The sequence below is a fragment of the Geotrypetes seraphini genome, chromosome 1 (assembly GCF_902459505.1).
Source record: "Geotrypetes seraphini chromosome 1, aGeoSer1.1, whole genome shotgun sequence".
NCBI lineage: Eukaryota > Metazoa > Chordata > Amphibia > Gymnophiona > Dermophiidae > Geotrypetes > Geotrypetes seraphini.
In genome coordinates this window covers 145,407,803-145,427,038 of record NC_047084.1, presented here as the reverse complement: position 1 = coordinate 145,427,038, position 19,236 = coordinate 145,407,803, and the positions used below count along the sequence as shown (strand labels likewise).

The 19,236-nt window shown below is 44.5% G+C and overlaps 1 protein-coding gene across 3 annotated transcripts in view; it reads left to right on the top strand.

The window, feature by feature from the left end:
• Nucleotides 1-264: 264 nt before the first annotated feature.
• LOC117358035 (malate synthase, glyoxysomal-like) overlaps nucleotides 265-19,236 on the top strand; it is a 90,739-nt gene continuing 71,767 nt past the window's right edge. For 2 of the 3 annotated variants that reach the window (XM_033939469.1, XM_033939453.1), the window contains exons 1-5: nucleotides 677-764; nucleotides 5,896-6,037; nucleotides 17,355-17,573; nucleotides 18,837-18,927; nucleotides 19,033-19,109. In XM_033939469.1, the coding sequence (XP_033795360.1) occupies nucleotides 5,909-6,037; nucleotides 17,355-17,573; nucleotides 18,837-18,927; nucleotides 19,033-19,109 (516 nt within the window). In that variant the 5' untranslated portion in view covers nucleotides 677-764; nucleotides 5,896-5,908. Of the gene's footprint in view, nucleotides 282-676; nucleotides 765-5,895; nucleotides 6,038-17,354; nucleotides 17,574-18,836; nucleotides 18,928-19,032; nucleotides 19,110-19,236 lie in introns of those variants that run through there. The other variant, XM_033939460.1, reaches the window with a different exon arrangement.

The window sequence follows — 19,236 nt, the reverse complement described above, 5'->3', positions numbered from 1 at the left end:
GTTAATTAGAATAGGGTAATGATATTGGAGAAATCTATGTTTCTGTGTTGTATTAAATAATCACTGGATGGGTGGGTGGGTGGGAGCAAATGGTTTGGTTATGTATATTTGTAATTTGACTAATTGTATGTAATTTATCTGTATATTGCACTATTGCAGTTTGGAAAATCAATAAAGAATTTAAAAAAAAAAAAGATTGTGTTGTGAATCACTGCCTTCCCTACTTTTGAATGTCCCTCCCCTCATTTGCATGCGTGGATTGGAGGATGGTCGGCAGAGAGGTAAGTGAATCGGGCCAGAGGGGAATTTGGTCGCTACACGATCGGTTTGCTTTGTGAATCTAGCCCCAAGACAGAATAGAGTAATGGAATTCAAGCGAGGTCAGAACATCAAGGAGTAAACTGTGAACAGCTATTGACTCTAGCCACCAAGAAGGTGAATCAGCTCCTTAAAATCCTACCTTCCTTTGCATATGAGTCCTGTAATCATCACCTATTTTTGCAATGCAGAAGAAAATGCTCCCAAATTCATTTGCAGTGCCAAAGTTTGAAAGTCATTTTTTTTCATCTTCTCAAAAAGTTTAGAATACAAATGAGTTGCATGACTGAAGTGCTTTAGAAGTCAAGATTCAAAGTCCGAGCTCACCACTGTTAAATATTGACAGCAAATAAGTCACATTAAATAAACTTTCAGTCTTGAATCCCCAAAATCATCGGTACGAACAGTTAGACTCGGAGCTTTGAAGAACACGTTCAGGAAGGACTGTGAGTGTAGTCTGATTTTTTTTAAGTTGTTATCTTGTGGGGAGATACAACAGCATAAGTTTTATTATCGTGATTGATTTATAATTATCTCTTAACCTGAATAACCTTTCGATGCTGGCGCCTAGTGGGTATTCTAGAAATGGTCATCATGGAGGTCATTTTCAAAAGGGCTCTTAAGTTAGGCACCAGGACAAAATGTGCTGAAATTAATTCTATAACAGCAATTTTTAGGTGCCTGTTTTAGACTTGCCTTTCACATGCTAGCCAAACCCTGCACTTCAGTCACACGTGCAGAACAAGGATGCATGAGGCGAGTCTCATTTGAAAGGAAACTCCAGAGTGAGAGGGCATAGGATGAAGTTAAGAGGTGATAGACTCAGGAGTAATCTAAGGCAGGGGTGTCCAATGTCAGTCCTCGAGGGCCGCAATCCAGTCGGGTTTTCAGGATTTCCCCAATGAATATGCATGAGATCTATTAGCATACAATGAAAGCAGTGCATGCAAATAGACCTCATGTATATTCATTGGGGAAATCCTGAAAATCCGACTGGACTGCGGCCCTCGAGGACCGACATTGGACACCCCTGATCTAAGGAAATACTTTTTTACAGAAAGGGTGGTATATGTGTGGAATAGTCTTCCAGTAGAGGTTGTGGAGACAGAGACTGTGTCTGAATGCAAGAAAGCATGGGACATTTTTCCTGATGTATTTAAGCAGACTCAGGGCTCCTTTTACTAAGGTGCATTAGGGCCTTAACGCGTGCTAAATTGCCGCACATGCTAGACCTTAACGCCAGCATTGAGCTGGCATCATTCTAGAAGCGTACCGCGCGGTGTAGCGAGCGGTAATTTCGTGCGTGCGCTAAAAACGCTAGCGCACCTTAGTAAAAGGAGCCCTCAGTTAAAGAGGAAGCAATTTCGACTGCTTAAGCCCAAGGCTTTAGCGGTGGGGGCAACCTTTTTCTTCAGACAGTTTCTTAATTTACTTTTGTTAGCCTGGGACGATGTTTAGTTGCCATTAAAAAAAAAAAGTGTGCCACGTGTTTTTCCTGCCTGTTAGATTTTAATATCAGGTTTAGATACTTTAATTTCCTAGCAGCGGCATTAGCGGTCCGAATAATATGGACTAGATCAGGGGTAGGCAATTCCGGTCCTCGAGAGCCGGAGCCAGGTCAGGTTTTCAGGATATCCACCATGAATATGCATGAGATGGATTTGCATGCATTGCCTCCTTGAGATGCAAATCTATCTCGTGCTTATTTATTGTGGAGATCCTGAAAACCTGACCTGGTTCTGGCTCTCGAGGACCGGAATTGACCTACCCCTGGACTAGATCATTGATAAATAATTTTCCTTTTGTATTTTATTGTTTATGAGCATTTTATGCTATTACTGAAATTGATATTCTTGTATGTTTGTTATTTAATTGTAACAAAATAAATAAAGGAAGGAAATAAAGGAAAAAAAGAAAGCATGGGACGGGCACATGAGATCTCATAGGAGGAAGAGGAGATAGTGGACACTGCGTTTGGGCAGACTGGATGGGCCATCTGGCCTTTATTTCTATGGGCTCCTTTTACTAAGCTACGGTAGCATTTTTAGCATGCGCTGCAGATTAGCTCGCGCTAACCCCTGCGCTACGTGGAAAAACTAACGCCAGCTCAATGGAGGCGTTAGCGTCTAGCGTGTGCGGCGTTGTAGCATGCGTTAAGCGTGCGCTAAAACCATTAGCGCAGCTTAGTAAAAGGAGCCCTATGTTTCTAGACCAGTGGTTCTCAACCCTGTCCTGGGGACCCCCCAGCCAGTCGGGTTTTCAAGATATCCCTAATGAATATGCATGAGAGAGATTTGCATACCTGTCACTTCCATTATATGCAAATCTCTCTCATGCATATTCATTAGGGATATCTTGAAAACCCGACTGGCTGGGGGGTCCCCAGGACAGGGTTGAGAACCACTGGTCTAGACCCTTGCCTGATACAAAATAAAGAACCACAAAGAGCATGCAGATAAAACCAGACATGTAGACACTCCCCCCCCCCATTCCACTTCTGCTCAAGAAAGCCAGACTATGTAAGCAGGGTAATAGTGGTGAAAGAGAAACCGAAAAGATGTACTTTTCTAAAGCATCTCAATCAAAATATTCCTAAATCAAAATTTCCTAAAGCATCTCAATCAAAATATTGTTCTTTTCTGCCTTTGTTGTCTGGGCATTTTATTTTTCCAATTGGATTGGTCCCAGTCTAGTTTCCACTTTTCTTATGTCAGCCTTCTCCTAAATTCTTTTTCATGTTGTCCGTTCCATTTTTTTCTCTCTCCTCTTGTCGTCATCCTTTTCTTCTCTACATCGGTCTGGCACTGATCCTTCCTTTTATAAACTTTTCTTTGCATTGATATCTGATCATTTGATTTTACCAACAAAAATGAGGGAGTCCAAAGCACATGGTAGGGAATAATGGCAAAAAAAAAGCACCAACGGCCTCCAGGACGGAGACAGTAAAACTTTATGATGAGACCTGCATGGTTTGGATTGAACTCAACGCCAAGAAACACCGGAGTGGTGAATCTTTGGCGCAGTTTAAATTATCATGGTTTGCTGCAATTCTGTTTTTGAATAGCATTGGTGTATCAAGTGGATTTCAAGTACATTGACAGTATGATGCAGGACCTACTACTACTGGAACAGTGGTCATCGACTTGGCAGCTATGCTTTAATGCTAAAAAGTGTAAAGTAATGCACCTGGGTAAGGGAAATCCATGCAGAACTTACACACTAAATGGTGAGACCTTGGCTAGGACCACGGCGGAACGTGATTTAGGGGTGATCATTAGTGATGACATGAAGGCTGCCAATCAAGTGGAAAAGGCTTCCTCCAAGGCAAGGCAAATGATGGGTTGTATCCGTAGGGGTTTTGTCAGCAGGAGACCTGAAGTGATAATGCCACTGTACAGATCCATGGTGAGACCTCATTTGGAGTATTGTGTTCAATTCTGGAGGCCACACTACCGGAAAGATGTGCGGCGAATTGAGTCGGTTAAGCGAATGGCCACCAGGATGGTCTCGGGGCTCAGGGATCTCACGTATGAAGAAAGGCTAAATAAATTGCAGCTGTACTCACTAGAGGAACGAAGAGAGAGGGGGAGGACATGATTGAGACGTTCAAATATGTCACGGGCCGTATCGAGGTGGAAGATGATATCTTCTGTCCTATAGGTCATTCGACCACCAGAGGGCATCCGCTGAAAATCAGGGGAGGGAAATTTCGAGGTGATTCCAGGAAATACTTCTTCACAGAAAGGGTGGTCGATCATTGGAACAGTCTATCTCTAGAGGTGATTAAGGCCAGCAGCGTGTCAGATTTTAAGAGAAAATGGGACATTCACGTGGGATCTCTAAGGGAGTAAAGTCAGGGGGGTGGGTCATTAGAGTGGGCAGACTTGATGGGCTATAGCCCTTTTCTGCCGTCATATTCTATGTTTCTATGACCCCTGACACAGACACATCTACTGAAACAAAGCCTGTATCGGGTCTCATAATAAAGTTCTACTATCCCTATTCTGGAGACCCTTGGTGCTTTCTTGCTGTCATTTGATTTTACCCTCATGTTCCCCTTCTCTTACCCTCTAGTCCTTAGTCTATTTTTCATTTCTCATCTCCCTCTTATCCCCTCTCCTGCAGTCCTATTAACCCATCTGTTTCTCCTTTCCCGGTCTCCCATTCCCCCCCCCCAATCTTTTACTCACTCCCTAGTCCCCCATTACTCATCCCTAGTACTCATTCTCTCAACCCTCACCTATTCTTAACTGCTTCTCATCCCCTCACCAGCATTATCCTTGTCTCTCTCGCCTTTCTTTGCCTCCAGGTCATTATTCTCTTACTCTAACCCATCTCCTATTGTCTCTCTTTCACAATCTTTTAAACCCAATTTCTACCCTCACTCAACCCCTTCAGACTTGAGGTCTATCTCCTTCCTTTCATATCCCCCCCCCTAGGACCTCATTCCTTGTCAATGCTTCTCATCCTTTCTCCATTCTTCCAGGTCATTCACACTATGTTTCAACCTTTCCCCACTTTTCACGCCCTCACTCATTCTCCCAGCCCATCAACATACCCCCATTCATACCTACCGATTGCCAAATACTCACTATCTCTTTGAAATTCCCACTCTATCTCTGGCATCCATAATTCTCTATTCTTCTCTCAAAAATTCTCACATTGAGTCACCAAGTCTCAGTCATCTGCTTTGTTCCCCTTCTCCCTCTAGTCCCATCCATATTATGTTGTGTTCTCCTCCTTTTCCCCAAGATCTATCCATCTTCTTTGTTTTCCTTCTCCTATTCCCAGTCTCATCCATCTTCTGCTCTGTTCCCCTTCTCCCTCAGTCCCATCTATCTTCTGTTGTGTTCTCCTTCTTCCTCCCATCCTATCCATCTTCTGCTCTGTTCCTCTTAAACTGGGTTTAAAAAAAGGTTTGTACAATTTCCTGGAGGGAAAGCCCATAGTCTTCTATTGAGACAGACCTGAGGGAAGCCACTGCTTGCCCCGGGATTGCTAGCATGCCTACAATAGGTACTGCTAGGTGCCCTAATCAAGGATGCTTAGTAACATCTAACTTCAGAATCCATGTGCAACTTTTGATTTTTAAATTGGAGTGATAATTGACCGCGCCAGTTTTCAGCCAATCAAAATTTTTTTTTAATTAACAAGAGTTCAGTGCTGAACTCTTAGGATGTCTAGCGATGCCTAAGTCAAGGCTCCCTCCGACACCTAACACTGCCTATCTGAAACAGAGGCGTGGTTAGGGGTGGAGAATAGGCGTGGTTTACTTAAGCATCACTAGGCGCCTTAGTTAGGCACTGGTAAATTAGGCCAAATAAAACCTGGCCTAACTCAAGAATGCCTAGGCAACGCTAGGTGGCATTTTATAAAGGACGCTTAGCAGTTGATTGATAACCACGCTGAGCTGCGGCTATATTGTAAGGGCTGCTAGGCACCATATATAGAATCCGGACCTTAGTAACTGCACAGTAATTGCCTACCTGGAGATTCCCTTGGATGAAAGCTGGTGTGGTACGCAGCATGGATGACTGCAATTACTCCTTAAATTATCCTCTGCATTAACCTCTTCAGGTCCTCCTTCCAGATGGCGGTGACGGTGGATCTGCAGGCTCCACCTCCTGGCTTAGAACAAGAGTATCACACACTTCTCACCCGGGATGCTGTTTCTTTCGTAGCAAATCTCGCCTCCACATTCGATAAAGATGTTGATCAGGTATATGGTTAACCCAGAGCACCTACTGGATGATCTCATAAGTCCTGTGCTTCAGAGATAAATCACTTTTGGATTGTTAGTATGAAATCACATGATGATGGCAAGCAACACAGCAATAGCAGGCTGCACATAGTTGAGCGTTCAGTTTCTGAAACCAGTATTAAAAAAAACTTGTACACTTCTCCCTCCGTATTCACGGTTTCAGCACTCGCAATTTTGATTATTCGTGGGTTTTTGGCCCAGGATCTACCCTAGTGAATCGCTTTGTCCACAACCTCCCCAGACTTTACCTGGTGGTCTAGCGGTGATGCGGGGTGGGAGCGATCTTCCTAAGCTCCTGCCCCATGAAGAGCCGTCATCAAAAATGGCTGCTGTGAGTTCCCATGGCCTCACGAGACTACAACGGGAACTCATGGTAGCCATTTTTGATAACGGCTCTGCACGGGGCAGGAGCGTAGGAAAATCTCTCCTGCCCTGTGTCACCACTAGACCACCAGGTAAGGTCCGGGAGGCAGGAGGGAGGCGGGGGTAGGTCAGAGTTGGCCCAAAAGTTATTTGCGAATTTTACATATTCACAGGCTGGCTCTGTCCCTAACCTCCGCGAATACTGAGTGAGGAGTGTACTGTAACTATGACAAATTGTAACCTAACTGTATATTATGTATGTTAATCTGTAACCCATCCTGAGTTCTTTGGAGAGGCTGGGATAGAAAACGAATTAAATAGACAAATGGGTGCCGGGGCAGTTTGTGGGGGATGTGGAGAGATGTGGGGGCTCATTTGCATAAGCCAATAGGGATAGAAAAGTAGGGCCAAGAATTAAGTGCGGAAAACCCAGGGCACTAACTCCCACCTTCTGTAACTTGGAACCTAATGTTAGATACAAGTACAAGAAACCAGAAGTGGGGGTGAACAATGGCCTTTCAGATCAAGGAGGAAAGAACAGATGACCAGAAATATGGTTTATTGGATTCCACATAGAACAGACCTGACAAAGCACTGTATATTAAAGGGAGGGCAGTCCACCCCAGGTGCCATGTATGGTGGGGGGCCCCCCAGCCTCTTCCCACTCCTTCCGCTAACTTCTAAATTTGCAATTATTATTCAATATCAATACAGTAGACTGACTCTTAACTGGAACTCAAGCAACCAGCAAAAAAAAAAAAAAAATCTAAGAAATACTGTGTAATACTTTAAATAAAAATGAAAATAAAATCAATTTCTGGTGGAAATTTAAGTGTAAACTTGGCATGTTACACCTGAGTACACTCACGCTTTGCTTACCACATGCCCAGTAGTTTGGAACAGTTTATGGTATGGCATAGTATGGGGTATAGTGTTAGTTAGGCCTATTTTTAATAGTAACTCTCAAGCAACCAGAAAATACATTTATCCGGCATCTATCAATCCTCATAGGTGCTGGTTAACTGAGAGTCTACTGTATCAAATGTATTGGCTAATCAAATGAGTTCCTTATTCAATTTGAGATTATGGTATCCACGAAGGGGAACTGCCCATGACACGCCCATGTCCCTCCTCTGGGTCATGCTATGAAATTTAGGCATGCATGTTCCACTTGTAACGCCTAACTACTGCCAATTAAGAGCTTATGAACACCAATTATTGATTGTTAACACCCTAATTGATTAGCTTCATGTTCATTTGGTATCTGTTTCCAGATCTGGGCGACCTATATAGAAGCTGGGGGCTAGTGCCTAACTGCAAGGGGGGTGTACACATGGGCAGAGCATATGTAGGCCAAAGGCATGGAATGTTGCTATTCCTTAGGTTTTGGCCAGGAACTAGGGACCTGGATTGGCCACTGTGAAAACAGGCTACTAGGCTTGATGAACCTTTGGTCTGATCCAGCACAGCTGTTCTTATCCTCTTACGTGTGCCAAGTAAGGACCATCAAGCCATTGTAGCAACACTAATGAGATTGACTCTGAGGCACTGTGGAATGAGGCATTATGACATCACAGTCTCAGCTCTGGAATGTTGCTCTCATTGGGGTTCTGGAATCTTGCTCTTCTTTGAGATGCTGGAATGTTGCTACTTCTTGGGTTTTGGCCAGGTACTAGGGACCTGGATTGGCCACTGTGAGGATGGGCTACAGGGCAAGATGGACACAGACCATGCAGATGGACCATTGTTATGACCAGTATGGCTGTTTTTATCCTCTTACTTATGCCAAGTAAGGACCATCAAGCCATTGTAGCATCACTAATGAGGTTGGCTCTGAGGCACTGTGGAATGAGGCATTATGACATCACAATCTCAGCTCTGGAATGTTGCTCTCATTGGGGTTCCGGAATCTTGCTCTTCTTTGAGATGCTAGAATGTTGCTACTCTTTGGGTTCTGGCCAGGTACTAGGGACCTGGATTGGCCACCGTGAGAACAGGCTACAGGGCTTGATGGTCCATTGGTCTGACCCAGTAAGACTATTCTTATGTTCTTATACACAATTTATCAAATACTCTCAGTTCTGCATGATGCCTTAGACACGCCAACTTATGCCAGCCATTGACCTGTCATAAGTGAGCACAACTTTGTGCAAGTATACTACAAGGCTCTGATTCTATAGAGTCTGTCTAAATCGGCACCTAATTTAATTGAGTAATAGGCTTAGACAGTGCCTATATTGGCACTCAACACTCACAATCAGCTTTAATTGGATTTAATTAAAAGTTAGGCGTCTAACTCGAAATACTCGATTCTATAAAAAGCATTTATTTTAGTAATTTCTATACCGCCTATTAATTGTCTAAGTGGTTTACATTCAGGTACCAGTCATTTGTTCCTATCTGTCCTGGTGGCCTCACAATCTATCTAACATACCTGGGACAATGGAGGATTGAGTGACTTGCCCAGGGTCACAAGGAGCCGTGCGGGACTTGAACGCACAACCTCAGGGTGCTGAGGCTGTAGTTCTAACCACAAGGCCATTCTATCCTCCTAGCCCAAAGCGCCAACTTAAGAACATAAGAATTACCGCTGCTGGGTCAGACCAGTGGTCCATCGTGCCCAACAGTCCGCTCACGCGGTGGCCCTTAGGTCAAAGAGCTGCGCCCTAACTGAGACTAGCCCTACCTGCGTACGTTCCGGTTTACCAGGAACTTGTCTAACTTTGTCTTGAATCCCTGGAGGGTGTTTTCCCCTATGAAAGACTCCGGAAGAGCGTTCCAGTTTTCTACTACCCTCTGGGTGAAGAAGAACTTCCTTACGTTTGTATGGAATCTATCCCCTTTCAACTTTAGAGAATGCCCTCTTATTCTCCCTACCTTGGAGAGGGTGAACAACCTGTCTTTATCTACTAAATCTATCCCCTTCAGTACCTTGAATGTTTCGATCATGTCCCCTCTCAGTCTTCTCTTTTCAAGAGAGAAGAGGCCCAGTTTCTCTAATCTCTCACTGTATGGCAACTCCTCCAGCCCTTGTCTAACTTCGTCTTGAATCCCTGGAGGGTGTTTTCCCCTATAATAGACTCCGGAAGAGTGTTCCATGTTTTCCACCACTCTCTGGGTGAGGAAGAACTTCTTTACGTTTGTACGGAATCTATCCCCTTTTAACTTTAGAGAGTGCCCTCTCGTTCTCTCCACCTTGGAAAGGGTGAACAACCTGCCCTTATTTACTAAGTCTATTCCCTTCATTATCTTGAATGTTTCGATCATGTCCCCTCTCAGTCTCCAAACAATATACGGGGTAATATTTGGTCTGCGGTAGTAAGTGACTTGCAAGCTGCTTCCAGCTGTGGGCTGACCTAACCCCAGATGCGTTGTGGGTAGGGGAGCCGGCATCCCTCCTTCTCTCCGCCCCACCTGCCTCTTCCCACTCCTCCCCTTGCCTCATATAGGTCCCCCTTCCCTTCCCCCTGCACATCTAGTTGTTCACTGCTGCAAGCAACAAAGTCAGCGTGCTCCTCGTGATTGCGTCAGCTCTCCCGCTGACGTCACTTCCGAGCGCCATGCATAGGAAGAGGTGTCAGAGGAAGATCTCGCAGGGTCAAGAGGAACCAGCTGAAGTTGTTGCTCATGGCGATGAACCACTAGAGCAGTGGTTCCCAAACCTGTCCTGGAGGACCCCCAGGCCAGTCGGGTTTTCAAGATAGCCCTAATGAATATGTATGACAGATATTTGCATATAATGGAGATGGCCAGGAATGCAGATCTGCTCCATGCATATTCATTAGGGCTATCTTGAAAACCTGACTGGCCTGGGGGTCCGCCAGGACAGGTTTGGGAACCACTGCACTAGAGGTACGGGGGGGTGGCAGGGGGTTGCTCCTGCGGGTTGTGGAGATGAGGGCGGGGGAGGGGCAGCACCCTTGCTACGCCACTGCCCAGATGTTGAAGATTTGGTTATGGCTGATGACCCGAAAGTTAGCCAGGCACCAGCTGATATTCAGACCGGTGCCCAAATTGACTCAAATTAAGACACTGTCCTAAATTTATGTGCGTGCTAAGTCACGTACCCCCAATATCTGCAGAAATTGATGGACAAAAGTTCTCAATTGAAATGACATATTTGGAGAGGTAGAGAAAAAAGGTCCAATTCCAAATTTCAGGATTTTCTCTTGAATCAGGGTCCGAACATTTCTTTCTTTCTTTTTCAGATTTATGACCTGCCAACAACTAAGCGACGTACAATATGAGCATACAAAGTAAAAGAAAAACAAGACGAGCACAAAGTCATTTCACAGCTTAACGTAGGGGTGGGCAACTCCGGTCCTCGAGGGCCGTAATCCAGTTGGGTTTTCAGGATTTGCCCAATGAATATGCATGAGATCTATTTGCATGCACTGCTTTCAGTGGGGAAATCCTGAAAACCCGACCGGATTGCGGCCCTCGAGGACCCCTGGCTTAACATATCTTTTGCATAGATTCTTTCAGCTATGTTAATTACTGCTGATGGTTTTGTCCTCAGGATCTGGCCAACGGTGTTCTCTGGCCTTGTTGATTGTAAGTGTCTCAAAAATGGCCTCACTTTAAAATTCTGGGATTCACCCTGTTGTGAGGATTTGGCTGCATTACTTCTATAAAATCTTCTCTGGATCTAGTATGTCAATGTCCTGAATTGCTAGATGAATCTTCAAACTCTATCTTTTCCCCTCTGTTCTTCATTTAGCCAAATATATACGTGATTGTTGGCACAGAGGTGCATTTTTGATATGATGTCTAGATCTAAGTTCAGACGTTTTGCGGAACACGTACAAAAATCCAGTACCATACATGCCTATTTTCAAAACTGTAAGATGTCTGTCTTGGTTTTTTGTCAAAAATGGATGTGTTTGTGCTTAGTGCATCTATTTTTTTTTAAACATTTAAAACAAAAAACCCATGTCCAAAAGAAAAGTGCACAGAACAAGCTATTGGGATGTAGGAGGGGCCAGCGTTCTTAGTAGACTGATCACAGCAGAGCAGTGAGGCACCCCTAGGGGGCACTGCAGTGAACTTCACATAAAAAGGTACACATCTCACCATAACCCCCTTATTTAGGGTTACTAGACATCTAGATCTCAATAGACATGTCCTCTTTTTGAGGCACTTTGTCCGGGTTTTGAAAAGCTGGTGAGATCGGGGGCCGGGGCTGGAGTTCATCTGCGGTTTGGGGGATTGAACACCTTTATAGCATATGGAGATTCCTCCAAAAGCCATCCACAACTACCACTAGTAAGCAGTGGCGTACCAAGGGGGGGGGAGCGCCCCAGGTGCCAGCTATGAGGGGGATGTTCCCGGCCTTGGAGTCACGGCCCCAAGACTCTGGGTAGCCTCCATGGCCCAGCATGTTCCCAGCCTTCTCATCCAGTCCGATGTCCCTTTACCTTCCGTCAAGCTGAAAAAACTGCCAGCCTTGGCAGTGATTCAGCTACGTCGCCCGCGTCTCTCCTTGTTTTCCACGTCTGCCAATGACGCAACTTCCTGTTACTGCCCTAATGGATCACGGCAGAGGCAAACGGAAAGCATGAAGGGGAGCCATGGGCAACGTAGCAGAATCACTGCCAAAGCCGGCAGTTTTTTCAGCTTGACGGAAGGTAAAGCGTCGGACCGTCAAGGGTTGTTACTAAAAATATTTTTTTACATGGGGGTGTGTCAAAAAATGATGAGTCCCGGGTGTCACATACCCTAGGTACACCACTGCTACTAAGCATTTCTATAGTGCTATTAGATGTACACAGCCCTATACACATTATATGCAGATACTTTGTCCTGAGTGGACTTACAATCTGGTTTTATATCTGGGGCAATGGAGCATTAAGTGGAATTCCAATTGCAGTGGAAATTGGACCCATTTCCCTAGGATCAAAGTCTACTTCACTAACCATGAGGCCTACTCCTCCACAGCCCACTGGACCTAACTGTACACCACACCAATAGGTGTCACCTATATGTTGGTACAATGGGATTAGGATGGGGTTAGTGGTTAGAGTGGAGTATGGGCCTGAGTCCCCATCTCTATGGTTGACTACACTTCCCACCAGGCTCTGCTAGGACTGGCCATAACATATGAAGCTGTCATACAGGCAGGTATGTATTATTTCACTCACATCTTTTGAGGGGTAGGAGGGAGGTCAGTAACCCTGGGGGAGTGTGTGTGTGTGTGGGGGGGGGTCATGCTTACATCCCTCCAGTGGTCATCTGCTCAGTTTGGGCTAGGGCAGGGGTAGGCAATTCCGGTTCTTGAGAGTCGGAGCCAGGTCAGGTTTTCAGGATCTCCACAATGAATATGTACGAGATGGATTTGCATGCACTGCCTCCTTGAGATGCAAATCTGTCTCATGCATATTTATTGTGGAGATCCTGAAAACCTGACCTGGCTCCGGCTCTCAAGGACTGAAATTGCCTACCCCTGGGCTAGGGTTACCAGATGTCTGGGAAAACCCAGACATGTCCTGTTTTAAGAGGACTGTCTGAGTGCCAGGACAGACTTTCCAAAACCTAGTAGTTTTGTCTAGGTTTTGGAACGCCCCGACCTCCCGGCAGCATCTGGAGCCTTTGGGCTTGCGTGGATTATGTTACACACCATCTGAGCATGCTCGGAGACCCTCCAGACGGGGCGGGGCCATGTGTCCGAGTTTCTCTAGCACTTATTTGTTATTAAAACAGGTCTAGTCCCAGATGTCTAAAATGTGCCCTGGACATATTCTATGTTTGATTATGGCAGAAAAACCTCAAAGTCATAAAGCCTACCCTAGTCCCAGCCACACCATGCCTCTCCCGTGCCCCTTTGAGATTTAGACAAACTGTGGATGAACAGCATATAAGAACATAAGCAGTGCCTCTGCCGGGTCCATCACGCCCAGCAGTCCGCTCACGCGGCGGCCCATCAGGTCCAGGACCTCTATCCATGTCCTTCAGGAAATTGTCCAATCCCTTCTTGAACCCCATAGTTGTCCATCTAGAAAATAGGGTTTGAAAATACCAAATTGGAAGGGTTTGGCAAAAAAAAAACCCAAACAAACATCCATCTGCCCTTTTAAGCCACTTTTTGGGCATCTTTCTTTTTTGAAAATGAGACCCATACCCCCCTCTTTTACTAAGGTGCGCTAACCGAATTAGACTAACATGCACCGCGTTAGCATGTAGCGCGCGCTAATTCGATTAGCGCACTGCGGTAAAAGAGGGCCATAGTCTAACTCATCACATATTTTGTTTTATCTTAACTAGACAGATGGACTCCTAAAACTTCTTCATCTCCACCAGAATTTCCATGTTCCTATTATTAAATTCATCAATTATTTGTTGCACTCGTATTTTCGATTTCCTGGATCCGCTGCCTTAATTGCAGTTTCCTCTTCAGAAGCCACGTCAATAATCAGAAGCATTAAGTCAAAACTGCATTTATTCAAAATTGCTGTCCAGCAATCCATAATTTTGTTTTATTTTGAGGAAGCCATTTAGGCTCTTTATTCATTCTTAACCCTCTAGGAATCATATGATTTCCTATACAGTCAAACCTTGGTTTGCGAGCATAATTCGTTCCAAAAGCATGCTTGTAATCCAAAGCACTCGTATATCAAAGCAAATTTCCCCATAGGAAGTAATGGAAACTCAGACGATTCGTTCCACAATCCAAAAACTTTAATCCAAATTACTATGCGTACTTGTATTGGAAGACCTCACTCATTTAAAACAGTCACTACATTCCTGCAGCGTCAGAGCGAGAAGAACCATCAGCTCAGATGTGATGATGTGACGCGTGTATACTGTATGTACTCGTATTGCAAGACTTTGCTTGTTTAGAATAGTCATAGTAAATGACGGCAGATAAAGACCTGAACGGTCCATCCAGTCTGCCCATAAGTTATACAGTGGTGCCTCGCACAGCGAACACTGCGCACAATGAACTTCATGTCTTGCTTCCTACAACGAACTTCGTTTCACACAACGAAGTCGCCCGAGCTGCATCCTTCCGCGCAGGCACTGCGCTTAACTGCCCTCTCTCCGCCTGGCTCTCTGTGCAGTGGCGGACCGTCGGCTCGCAGGGGCCCGGCGCCTACTGCTGATGCGTTGGGGGGGGCGGAGCTACTCTCGCCGCTTCCCCGATGCTAGAAAAAAAAAAAAAATGAACAGTCCCAGTTTTTGCCGCTGAGACTCTGCCCTCTCTCACTGTAAAATTAGACTCTACTTAGTCTGTCTTTAAATTTAAAAAATGTGTGTTGTTTTAAAAAACAATTATGTTTTTAGATGTATCTAAATAAAAATAATAACAAAAAATTTATCTTTTTTTATGTCATCTTAGCATATTTTATGCTACAGAACAAATTATTTTTTTTAACATGTATTGTTATGGGAAAACGCATTTCACATAACGAACTTTTCGCATAACAAACTTGCTCCTGGAACGAATTAAGTTCGTTGTGTGAGGCACCACTGTACTCATTAAAAAAATACATGATTAGATTAACTTGTCTCTTCTTTGATATTTCTGGGCCTTAGACTGTAAAGTCACTACTCTCTTGTAATGTCAGAGAGAGAAAAACCATTGGCTCAGTTGTGATGTGTGTATATTGTATGTACTTGTATTGTAAAACATTGCTTGTATATCAAGTTAAAATTTAATCAAATGTTTCGCTTGTCTTGCAAAACACTTGCAAACCAAGTTACTTGCAATCCAAGGTTTTACTGTATATTGGGCTAGAGCAGGGGTGCCCAAAAGGTCGATCGCAATCAACCGGTAGAATTCGAAGGCAACTCGAATCGATCGTGTTGTCTTCGTGTTCTACTTGCTTCCTGACGCAGAAGCATCGAGCTGACCAACTTCCCCCACCCGACGTCAATTCTGATGTCAGAGAGGAAGTTCTGGGCCAGCCAATCACTACCTGGCTGGCCCAGAACTTCCTCTCCGACTTCAGAAATGATGGGGAGAGGAAACCTGGTCGGCCCGAAGCTTCTGTGTGGTGAAGCAGGGAGAGCTTGGGGCGGTGGTGGTTTGGAGGCCTGTTCCCTGATGGCGGTGGCAGTGGCTTGGGAGCAGGCAGGGAGACAGAAAGAAAGAAGGGAAAAAGAAAGAAAGAGGGGACAGGAAGACAGAAAGAAAGGGGTCATGAAGAGAGAAAGACAGAAAGAAAGAAAGAAAGAAAGGGGAGAGGGCAGGGAGAGAGGAAGAAAAAGTTGGCGGAAAGAATGAGGTCTGGAAGCATACAGCAGGCTGAAAGAAGGGAAGAAATATTGGATGCACAGTCAGAAGAATAAAGTGCAACCAGAGACTCATAAAATCACCAGATAACAAAGGTAGGAAAAATGATTTTATTTTCAATTTAGTGATCAAAATGTGTCCATTTTGAGAATTTATATCTGCTGTCTATATTTTGCACTATGGCTCCCTTTTACTAAACCGCAATAGCGGTTTTTAGCGCAGGAAGCCTATGAGCATCGAGAGCAGCGCAGGGCATTCAGCTTAGCTCCCTGCGCTAAAAACCACTATCACAGTTTAGTAAAAAGGGAGGGGTATATTTGTCTATTTTTGTATAGTTGTTACTGAGGTGACATTGCATAAAGTCATCTGCCTTGACCTCTTTGAAAACCCACGGAATATAAATGATAATTAACATTTTCTCTGCGTACAGCGTGCTTTGTGTTTTTAAAATTTTATTGGTAGATCATTTTGACTTGGTCATTTTAAAAGTAGCTCGCAAGTCCAAAAATTGTGGGCACCCCTGGGCTAGAATATTACCATGCAATTCAGCCCTAATTAGTCATTTTGCTAGGGTAGTCATCTTTACCCAGGATGGGGTAAGTGGTCCACTAACTCCGTCCTCCAATAATGGAGCTTATTGAATCAAACATTATCTCTTTTTCATCAAAATAACTGTAACTTTCTCATCAAAATAACCGTAGCTTTCATATTGTTGTGCCACCGCGATGAATATAAAGCAACCATCCTTAATCTTACACGCATCATCTATCTTTCCTAATATCTTATCACTAGGGTTACCAGATTTTCCCGCTGGAAAATCCGGACCCGTGGCCACGCCCCCAGCCCCATCCAGCCACGCCCCCAGTCAGCATCCGCGCATGCGAAGACGCAACGCGGATGCCTCTTCACGACGCGATTTTGACGGGAAGCCGTCCAGACCATGGACATGTCCTCGAAAAGGCTTCCTGAAAATAATAAGCCTTAATGCGCTTACGAAAGGACAACAATACAGGAATTCTGAACTCCTTGACTCTGTATTGCTTTAGCTGACAGGGGTCTCAAAGTCTCTCCTTGAGGGCCACAATCCAGTCGGGTTTTCAGGATTTCCCCAATGAATATGCATGAGATCTATGTGCATGCACTGCTTTCAATGCATATTCGCTGGGGAATTCCTGAAAACCTGACTGGATTGCGGCCCTCATGAGGGACTTTGAGATCCCTGCTTAGCACCTTCTATCAGTAAAGAAACTTAAGGCAATCGGATAGCACTATAGCAATGAAAGGAGATGTTAATGAAAACCGTGAATCATTTAGTGAGACACGATAGTAGAAAGTGCAGCTCCTAAGAAAGCAGCTTATTTCCACTTTCCCTTCTGCTTTAACTTTATTTTACCCAATTGTTATGTAACTCATGAAGACAGACTTTAGAACAGGGGTGTCAAAGTCCCTCCTCGAGGGCCGCAATCCAGTCGGGTTTTCAGGATTCCTCCAATGAATAAGCATGAGATCTGTTTGCATGCACTGCTTTCATTGTATGCTAATAGATCTCATGCATATTCATTGGGGAAATCCTGAAAACCCGACTGGATTGCGGCCCTCGAGGAGGGACTTTGACACCCCTGCTTTAGAAAGAGACTGTGACAGGCCAAATGCAAACGACATGTTGCAATCTATTTGCAGATCCTCTGGCAGCGAGCTGCTCGAAAAGCCCAGCTGGATTTAACCAATGCTTATCCGGGTTATTCGCCCGACACGGCCCACGTTCGCAGGGACAGGGGCTGGAATGTGCTGCCGGTCCCGCGCCGATTGCAGAGTAGACATGTGGACATTGGGGACACAGCTCCAGCCCAAACGGAGCGTTTTCTCCGTGCTTTGACATCTACCGCCCAGGGTATCCAGGTAAAAGTGCGCCATGCAGTGTTCAAACGAAATCCTTGCTCTGGATGAACAGGTGGGGTCTTTTGCGTAGCAGGTTGTGTGATGCTATCAAACCGTGAGAGAAAGTCAAAAATAACATTTTAATATTTAAGATAATTCAGGGTTGTTAACAACATGTTTGCTCTTTAGCATCACTCAGACAATCAAAATGTAAGAATGGATTATCATAATTATTAATTAGAGTTCCAACAGCTTTTGAATTTCTTGCTTTGAGTATGTTAGTGAAACCCCTCAGGAAAAGAGCCATGGAACAGCTCTTTCCTAAAAATTCATGACTGCCCTGTGAAGGTGGCTTGGATTCCTAAGTGACTCCAAGCGAAAGGCCCACTTTTTTTAAACTGCTTTCAACTCTTCAACTCCCCCTTACTGCTGTTGGATAACTAGACCCACTATAACCTCCCCAACCCTGAAATGCACTGTCTAAATTAGATTGTAAGTTCTTCTGAGCAGGGACCATCTATTGTATGTTAAAATGTACAGCACTGAGTATGCCTTTCAGCACTATAGAAATAAAAATTGTAGTAGTAGTAGACTCCCTCTACCAGTTTAAGAGGCAAAAGCTGTCTGGACTCTAATGTTTAAGTTTCAAGTTTATTAAAATTTTGAAAAAATGCCTATTATAAATTCTAAGGGGAACACAAACAAGAGACTAATAAAAACAGGACATAATATTGACGTACAATTGAACGAGAGGTAAGAGAGGAGAACTACAATATTTTAAAAGTAAAGCGGACAATGAAGGAAAAAAACAAAAGGAGGGAAATCTTACAATATTTAAGGGAACTCTTTGGTGTATATATGGTAGCTCTGTATGCTGAGGTTTCTCAGGGGACTCTGTGGTTTTCTATTTGCTTTCTCCAGCTCTTACACCTGCCGCGGTGAGATCTGGGCGTGCTGCCAGGGATGAGTGTCCACTTCTGGCATCGGGGCCTCTCCCCCTCCCCACCCCCACACAAACCTCGTCTCGTTTCCCCTGAGCTCGGGGCCCTGTCTGCAGGGCCTCCCGAGCAAGCGTGGACGTCGACGTGATGACATCATGCACGTGCCTGCGACGTCATTGCGTCAACATCCGTGCACGCTCGGATGGCCCGCAGACACGACCCCGAGCTCAGGGAAAACGAGACAAGGATTGTGTGGGCACAGAAAAACATTTGCTCCGTTAGCGGGGCGAAAAAAAAAGTTTGCGGGACACGGTCTTACACAGTCCTGTTTATTTCTACCTAGGTGGATTTTGATGATGGAAACTGTCCAACGTTCTCTAATCAAATCAAAGGAATCTACAATGTTTGCCAAGCCGTTCATAACAAGATCCCAGGTAACATAAAATGGAAGCTTGCTTGAACGTCTAATATTCACTTTAGACAAGTCTTGCATACACTGGGTCGATTAATGTTGCAATATCTTTTGCCTTTTCTGCTAGATGTACCTCATATATCAAAAGCACCCATCCTTATGCTAAGACCGAGAGCCTGGAACATGGTGGAACATAATATGATGGTATTTCCAAGCTTACTCTATTACTTGTTATTATAATTTTTATTTTTATTTTAATTTTATATACCGCCTATCAAAGTTATCTAAGCGGTTTTACAATCAGGGACTCAAGTATTTTCCCTATCTGTCC